The following is an 8,779-nucleotide window of genomic DNA, read 5'->3' on the forward strand; positions in this document are numbered from 1 at the left end:
CTTGCGTATACTTCAGGCAACATGTATCAATAATGCCCTGGAGACGTTTTCAGACTCTTACGTAACATAACTATGTCTTTGATGTTGTACCATGTACTTAGTCACTTATGCTTTGCTGGTGTCGAGTAAAGAGCTCATCGCACATAGACGTGTCTATGTAGGAAATATATGCCGTACACCTACATAATATTTGTTTCACCCGAATGAGGATTGCTGGCGCGCCTGAAATATGCCTTGAGCTATTGTACTAATACGCCTCGAACAAAGTGGGCCCATCCGCCTCAAGATGATAGTGGGCGTCAAATCTGGGCGCTAATTGTGAGACATGTTCTAAATATGACGTAGTGGGAACTGCGCCATGAACTGGAAACATCAAGGTAGATTCTCACCAGGATATATATCGTCTTTCAATAAACCTCAGCCTGAAAAGCTCGGTCCAAAAGGTTATGGCATCACCAACGATTGCCCCACCTGGAGAGGTCATCGTAGAGAATAAGAACAGGTAGTCTTATCCCTCGTCTTGTGTAGACTTAGTTTGCGTAGACTGACTGCTATAGATCACACCTTCAAACGATTCTCCAGCTCTCGGGGACGTTAAAATCCCCTAACCTTTCTCTCTCCAACCCAACAGTAACGTTCACCATTTCCGCGCGCCAAACATGGTCCGCGCATCCCGATCGCCCACTCACGATCTGCACCCGCCACACTCCACTTGATATGGAAGTGCCCGGGCGAAATTGGACTGGCGACTTCTTTTCCTGGTGGATCGCTAGCTTGGAGAAAGGGTCATGGAAACCACTAAACTGGATGCCGCCAGCGACTATACGTTGCTCCAAGCAGCCTTCGAAGGAAGACTGGCAGCAAATACTGGGCTTTGTCACGATTCCCTCACTGGAGTCTGGCCAGGTATACACCGTCGACCGCGAATTGGATATCTCGTCTCTCCCAGAAGAGCACACCCTGACGCTATCCAAAGGGGAGACTGTCCATTTTCGACTTGAAGGCAACAACTTTAGACGTTCACCCGGCATTGAATGGTGGAATTGGGGAGATCTCAATCCCGACTTCAAAGGGAAGAAGTTGGGGTATCGGGGCGATCCTTGGTTGAATGACAAAGATCGCGAGGAAGAGAGGAAGCTCTTACCTCCCGATCTGGTCTTGGGGTATGAGAATTGGAGAGATCCCGAAGATGATGACGGCAATGAGATGGTCTGGTTAGAGATGGAATTTGATGAAACGCCGATGTGCTGTCAGGTTGTGGAGTAGTGTCATTAGGATAGGTTTGGTTTGTGCAGAGTGCAGGTTCATGAACTGTGTCTTTGAATCGTCCTATCCGACTCAGAACCTTTCATATTCTTCGATGTACAGCAATATATATGTATCAAACTGTGTTGTGTTGTGTTGTTCAGATCTGCCTTGCGCAGAGTATGATAAGAGGAACCATCACATAGCTCACGTCGGGTGTGTATGTTGTGTTGTTATATTCTGGATCTCATCATCGCGAATGTGTAATGCCGCTTTACCACGACCCAAAACCGAACCAAACTTCGATTAATCTATAGCTGCCTGGGCTTCCGAACACGCGTCCGCATTGGTACAGTTCAGCAGTCAGTCGTCAAGACACGGTTGATTAGCTCTCTGTTACTATTACTGCGTACTCTTACTGATGCTTACTGTGTGCAAAAGGGCTGGGTATTAGCTTCTACATTGAGTTACTAAACTAGATTTTTACTGTGTTGCGTCTATCCGCTTGCACAACAAGCATGAATACGCTATAACCCTAAAACAGTAATGTCGCTTTACGCTGTCCTACATGTGTGCGGTACGGCTGGGTGTCGGCGAGAAGGAGCTTTCTCGAGGCTAGATGCAGATATAGGCGGGTCTCTATATCAGAGTTCTGACGGAAATGACATTCTCGAGTTTGGGAATGGTTTACATGCTGGGGGGAGGTCCTACGTTATCCCGCGATGCTTGGCGTGGTGTTGACAGATCTTACTATTCTTGATCGTGTAGTCGTGCTGAGACACTAACACTGACCTGACATTCAATATTATAAACTTGTAAGATGCAGGTCTACAACTGCATTCACTAGATAAGTTCATCACGCTCGCGTTACTATGCGGCGCCATACTCTGGTGTATGTTCACTGGGTTCGTGGCAAAGGTTGAGCTCCAGGTTGAGCGCTCTTCCTACTAAAAATAACCAGGTCGCTTTCATACGGTACATCCGATTTGGCTGAATTCTGCGTGGTAACGATGACCAAGTCGATGCATCCACTTCCCTGCAAAGACCAATCAATGCAGGTGCACGTGCGAGGCTGAGGCGGAGCACTTGTGGGCAATGAAACTAACTGACGCTCTCCAGCCTTCCCTTTCGTCGATCGAAAGACTGCTTAGATTCTACGCTCAACTCATCTAGAATAAGCAATTACCCTACGCCGGAGACAACAATAGCATAAGACCCCAGTATGGCCCCATACGTCTACCAACCTCTGGATGATGTCACGGAAGAGATTCGGCTCCTTACCTTACATCCTGGCACGCCAGAGGAGCCGATTCGTATTTCTATCGCACATGTTCCGTTCAAGCCTACGGAATGGCCAAACCCAAATCATGAACGAATGTCTTTGGAGGAACTGAGAAGTACCCTGCCAGATTCATGGTGGGTTAAATCAACACTTGAGGGCAGATACATCTTCAGATCTCGAGACGCGTATGGATATTCGATCACTTCATATAATCATCCTGACAACGACATTGCGCGACGTTACTACTGCGATGCAAACGATTGCGAAGAACCCAAGGTCGGTCTTTGCTTTGAAGCCTTGTCGTACACTTGGGGCTCTGTCGATGGATCCCTGGACATCGAGGTGACACAAATCATCTCTCACACAAGGAACAGCTTGGCAGAAAGAATTCGACTACCCGTTAGCACGCTCTCAGTAAGACGAAACCTACACGATGCACTTACGCAACTGCGGCACCAAAGGAACTCTCGCATCCTTTGGATCGATGCTCTGTGTATCAACCAGAACGATTTGAATGAGAGAAACCTACAAGTCGGACGTATGCGGCTGATTTACAAGCACGCCAGTCGTGTGGTGGTCTGGTTGGGCCCAAGCGATCGAGGTTCAATAGCGGCGCTTTACGCGCTCATGTATATTGGTGTGCAGCTAGAAGTTCTGGACTCGGATCGTTCTATTCCCGCACCGAACTGCGCGGAGAAAGATTGGTATCGGGGGAGAATCCCAATCAAGCAAGAGATATGGGAGGCCATTGTGGACCTGGTAAATCGCCCGTGGTTCACACGTCTTTGGGTCATACAGGAGATCCAATTGGCGAATCGACAGTCAATCATTCAATGCGGACATGTAAAAATACTTTGGTATCTTCTTCGCAGGGCGTTTTACACGCTACCCTCTGCTTTATCCGTTCCTTCGCTGTCGATGCGTAAACAACACAATCGCTTGAGCTTTCTCTCGAGAAATTTGACGAAACACTCATTCCCTGGTGTGTTTCAGTTCGCTCATAATCATGATTGCATGGATGACCGAGATAGGGTCTATGCGATGTTAGGTCTACTCCCTCAGCGGATGGCTGACTCTATCCAGCCATTGTACTCAATGCCTATCGCAGACGTCTACGTCCAAGCGGTCATGGCAGCTGTCATTACCTCGCGTCGGGCAGACATTTTAGGATTCTTACCTGAATTATCCGGAGTGTTTGTACCTTCGTGGGTCTCCGGCCCGTCTGATCATCGGGGTGAAACGGAGGTACTACTCGCCAGTGGTTCATCAGCTACGTGTGCAACCTATGTTGCTCCGCACGAGCTACATATTAGTGGTATAGTTTGCACTACCGTTGAGGCCACCAGTAGCGACACGTTCCACGATCTCAGTGCAGCTATGACGGCTGCAAGACAGTGCTGGAGTGACACCAATGCGACATGTTCATCAGGCACACAGGAAAGTATTTCTAACATCGAGATGTGGACTTTGACGCAAGGACACTTACAAAACCGATCGCGGTCGACCAGTTGGCCTTCTTTGAGTGATGCAAAGGTGATCCTCCGAGGCTGGAATGGCAAAAGTATAGGGAGTAGTATTACACCCGACAACAATTCGTGGCCGGATATGCTTGTTGGACGACTTCAAGAAAAAGGTTCTTCAAGACCGAGAATGAGCAGATAGGTTGTGGCAACAAGAATGTACGAGCGGGTGATAAGATCTGCGTCCTTCTAGGTGCTACAAACCCAATGATAACCCGTCCTGTGGGAAACAATCAATTCCAATGTATGGGAAAGTGTTTCATTCACAGTCTGATAGATACACAAGTGCTTTTAGGGGCACTTCCCGAACCTTGGATGTTGCAGAACGCGGGAACACTGGTATCACGTATCTGAGTCTTTTGAAATCCTGCGACTGGGGAAAAAGGTTACCAGAACCCGAGATTAGGCCCTCTTCCTGAAGAATGGGAGGAGATCAAGAAGGAAGACAACATGCGATCTGGATATAACGTGCAACATTATAAGAATTGAATTACTGGAGAGGTGATCAATTCAGATCTACGACTCTCCCCAGAGGCGCTGATAGCTCGTGGCGTACCAGTGGAAACAGTAAGCCTAGGTTGAACGAGGAAAATGACATGTCCTAACACATCCTCATCATTTATGAAACGGTCGTACCCAGCTCAGATATCGACTTTGCTTCACGCCAACCTGTCTCGTAGTCGCTTTACCAATACCGTTTAGGCTCAATGCCCCGAAATGGAATTTCAATAGTAACGACCGTTCAAGTCGCAGTTTGCAATGTCGAATCAATCTTCAGATGCACTATCAACTGTTGCAAAGATTTGGCTGGTGATTCGGGATCCAGCCGTCCTGGGAAACCTCAATACCCAACCAACTTACCACCACTGCGAGATTGGAAAAAAACACTGGCAAGTCAAGAATGATGATCCAGGATCATGCGGTGCTTTATGGGTAGTTTGGTAAATTGGCTTGGCCTATGAGAATTCTAAGACGGAAAAGACAGAGAGAAGGGGAAAAGCAAGAGGAAAACAGAAGTAACACCACTAACCACCCCTCACATCTCAAGCCCCACTCCCTGGTGCGGCGTGCGCAACCTTGAATCCACCAGGCATCAGATCGGTGAAAACGCGCGCAGGATCATACTTGGACCTGACCCTCTTCAGCCTTGCAACGTTCTCCTTCTTATATCCCTTCCACACATCCTGACCCTTATCCGCATCATTGAGGTAAACATACGGCGTCGTAAGCTTCCTCTTCACCAACTTCTTCTCAATCTGCGCATTGACGTCAAGCAAGAACTGCTCCATAACCGCGTCATCAGCAGCGTTCGACCACGACAAGCTCTCCTCGACCCAGAACTGCGGCACGAGCGCAAACTCGGCGGGGGTTCCACGGCTGTGCTCTGCGAAGGTCCGCGAGATAGAGTTGTAGCCCAGACTGGCCAGGAAGCCGGGAACGCGGTTGGCCAGGTCGTTTTTCCGAAGCAGCGCAAACCATGTGTCGTGCACGATATCCATAGCCTCGCGGGTGGCTAGCGTGGGCACAACTCGGAAGCGGTGACGGAGTCCGTATCCTTGCCCGCCTGGCAAGAACGCTGGGCGTAGGCGGCGGCTGTAGTCTGCAAGGGAGAGGGTGCGGAGGGTGGATGAGTTGCGTAGCGCGGGCATGCTGCCGGAGTAGAATGTTGAGAAGGGTCCTGTGGCGGGGGCGACCGAACCGTTGTATAGCAGTGTGGATTCGTAGCTTGGGACGGTGTAGTTGGGCGCCCAGCGGATGACGGGGATGATGGAGGCGTGTGTGTCTGCGTCGCCGTGGAGTGTGAAGTCCAGCACGGCGTTGAGGTAGGCGTCCTTTGTTTGCGGGGAGGGCGCGAAGGCGGCTTCGGCGCGGAGAGCGGTCTTGAGTGGGAAGGTCTTCAGGTCGAAGCGGGTGACAAGGCCGAACGAGTTTGCACCACCTTGCAGCGCCCAGTAGAGATCCGCGTACTTGCTGGCTGCAGTCACGGTGGCGATTGTGCCATCTGCAAGCACAACTTCATACGCCTTGATCTTTCCTTCCGAGGCCGCAAGCCCATGGGCGCCGCTAAAGTACGAGATGCCACCACCGAGAAGAAGACCGGGGACACCAACTGGCGGAAGTCTTCCACCGACAACGGTCAAGTTCGTGCCGTCCATGTACTCAAAGACGTCACCCCAGCGCGGACCGGGGCCAATGGACATGGTCTGCTTGTCGTCCGAGAGTTTGAGTGTCTGCAGATTCGAGCTGGAGATCTGCACGCCAGTCGAGTTGATATTCGCCGCATCCGAGATTGGCATATGTCCGCCTCCACGCATGGCAAACAGCGTCGACGAGTTGACAAAGGCCTTGACGGCGAACGAGAGGTCTTGGGCATTTTGCGGTGCGAACACACAAGCAGGCCCTTGCCATGCAGACGCATCCCAGGCAGCTAGTTTTGTTAGTCTTGAACTATTATGAGGTAGGTGAACACGTACCTTGGACCTCCTTCTTGTATCCATCATCGTTGGGTAGGTAAGTCAAGTTGGCGAACTTCTGCTTGAGTAGTTCGCAAACAATTGTTGGATCAGCGAACTTGTTGCTAGCAGCTTTGGAGCCCGCAGCCGCCAGGGGCAGAAGTGCAAGAGCCACACTGAGTAACATATCTATTATGATCGGTGGCTTGGTTGAGATGGTAGTAAGTATTCTGGTATTTGATGCTGTTCTCAATGCCACGCACTTCAGTCTTTATATAATTCGCACTCATCCTCCAAGCAATATATCCCCAGACATAGTGTGGCCGTGCAATCTCCCATCTAGACCCCGTTTCGTCCGCCCACCACATCACATCAAGGGTGTTGACCCAGGCGCTGGATCAGCGCAGAACAGGAGAAAGAGGCTGAGGTCTGAGGGTCCAAACGGGCCGGCTGCAGATGATGCGATACGCGTATGCTGGGACCATGTTTCTCCATAATGTCACGATCAATCTACGGACGAATAGGAATACGCCGTATTTACCATCCTGGAGCAAGCATACTAGTTAGGGCTGATACAATGCTGTTTCGTGTCTAAGCGGCCAGTGAGCGGCGACGGTCGTTTCGTTCGGTCTCTCTCTCGCTCTCGCTTCCGCACTTACTCATTGTGTAGTCTGGGCACTATATTTTCGACGCGACTAGTTGGATGTGCGAACTCTAACCTATGTCATGGCATGTCGTGCTTTGCGTTCATGCACTGTTATTTCGCCATTTTAAATAGACCTGCACAGCCTTGCTTTCTGTAGTGTCAGTAGGCACAGTGATGTGTCGGGAATAAGCAGGCCGCTTCTCACGAGGAAACTATGTAATCTTGAATAATTATAGAAACAGTTTACCGCTGTAGAGCGTTATTCGAGAAGTACTGTATATATCCTTACTGACTAGATCTTTGAAGCAAAAGCTTATTCGGTGGCTGTGTAGATGGCGAAAAGAGAGTCAGTTGGATAAATCTGGATGAACTCACTTACCACAAAGGCTGATTGCTAAAGAATATAGTCAAGGGCTGCCAATTCTTGTCGCTGTCAAGTTCTAACCGGATATAATCAAACAATAAATACCTATCCCGTAAAAGCTTGGGGTTGATCCGATACTACAATACTTCGCAACTAGATATACACTTAGGGATTAGAAAGTGACCATCTTATAGATCTGCGAGGTGATACTCGATCTCGTTAGATAATATACTAGAATACAACTTTTACCTAGAAAACACATGTACTCACCTTCGTGTGTACCTCCACGCAGCGGGGTATGTATTCCCTTCTTAATTCTCTACTACCTCCTCCTACCCATCTACTTCACTAGCGAGATATTCTAATTTTCTAGACGTACGCAGCAACACCCAATCTCTACCAACACTCCCCTCTTCTCAGAAAACGAGCAAGAACAATCTCAGCGCACAATACGCGGAAACTAGCGCTATCTCACAATTTACCAAGAATGACTAGACCGAGGGGAATATTTCCACATACTCAACTTACTGGGCTAGGTTTTACATTCAACAACCTAAGCAACGAATTTTTTGAAATCCAACATTGCCCTCTTTGTTTTCTGTATAGCTTAGACACGTAGTCTATCCTCTTAAAGCTGTTCGTTATTCAGAGCACAGTGCCGTGAGAGTAAGATGTGTCGTTGCGAGAGGAAAATTCCAGTGAATTCTGCTCGAGCAAGTCTGGTGGCCATGGCCTTGTTGTGACTATAGTGGTTTTTTCGACAATGTGTCGATTGCAATGCCTGGACACTATCCGCACTGTTGTTGTGAATGTGTTGTATTGCAGACATTGGTGCATATATACACTGGAACGATGCACGCCCATTTAAAGCCTCACCCATACCGGGATGATCAATCCTCGCTCCAAGTAACCAGCTAGACAAGATTTGAATGATTGAAGTCGCTAAGAACCACGTCGGTTAGCATTTACCCACGGAGACCTGTTAGTAAGGTCTCTTTCCGTGTTGTTATCTTTTGAGCGAAGGATTCAACTGTGTGTTTGATTTATGCTTCGAGCGAGGTCTTACAATACGTTTTCCAGTCTGAAAGTCTGGAGGTTATTTTCATACATCATTTTACCAATTCAGATCAGGGTTCTACTGTTCTACTCCCAATCCATTCCATAAGAAGAAAACACACGCATACCCTCCACCACAAGCTCATCAGGACAGGCAAATTCAGCAATGACTACTCACCCTAGCGAGCATTTCCGGCTAGTTTCCCCCCCCCC

General features: G+C 48.9%; 3 protein-coding genes across 3 annotated transcripts; 2 read left to right on the forward strand and 1 right to left on the reverse strand.

Moving 5' to 3' along the window:
- The first annotated feature begins 365 nt into the window (after nt 1–365).
- Nucleotides 366–1,389, forward strand: P153DRAFT_398794 (uncharacterized protein). The gene is made up of 2 exons (XM_033671674.1): nt 366–502; nt 558–1,389. Exons 1-2 carry the CDS (start codon nt 447–449, stop codon nt 1,264–1,266), a joined length of 765 nt encoding a protein of 254 aa, XP_033521851.1. The 5' UTR covers nt 366–446; the 3' UTR covers nt 1,267–1,389.
- Nucleotides 1,390–2,467: 1,078 nt separating this feature from the next.
- Nucleotides 2,468–4,189, forward strand: P153DRAFT_398795 (uncharacterized protein; the record flags this gene model as incomplete). Its single annotated transcript, XM_033671675.1, has 2 exons — nt 2,468–3,286; nt 3,611–4,189. 2 exons carry the CDS (start codon nt 2,468–2,470, stop codon nt 4,187–4,189), a joined length of 1,398 nt encoding a protein of 465 aa, XP_033521852.1.
- A 928-nt stretch (nt 4,190–5,117) lies between these two features.
- Nucleotides 5,118–6,597, reverse strand: P153DRAFT_253355 (FAD-binding domain-containing protein; the record flags this gene model as incomplete). Its single annotated transcript, XM_033662741.1, has 2 exons — nt 5,118–6,475; nt 6,522–6,597. Coding segments are annotated over 2 exons (1,434 nt in total), but the record flags the coding sequence as incomplete, so codon positions are not given.
- Nucleotides 6,598–8,779: the final 2,182 nt, after the last annotated feature.

Source organism: Dothidotthia symphoricarpi (assembly GCF_010015815.1).
Source record: "Dothidotthia symphoricarpi CBS 119687 unplaced genomic scaffold P153scaffold_15, whole genome shotgun sequence".
Lineage (NCBI taxonomy): Eukaryota > Fungi > Ascomycota > Dothideomycetes > Pleosporales > Dothidotthiaceae > Dothidotthia > Dothidotthia symphoricarpi.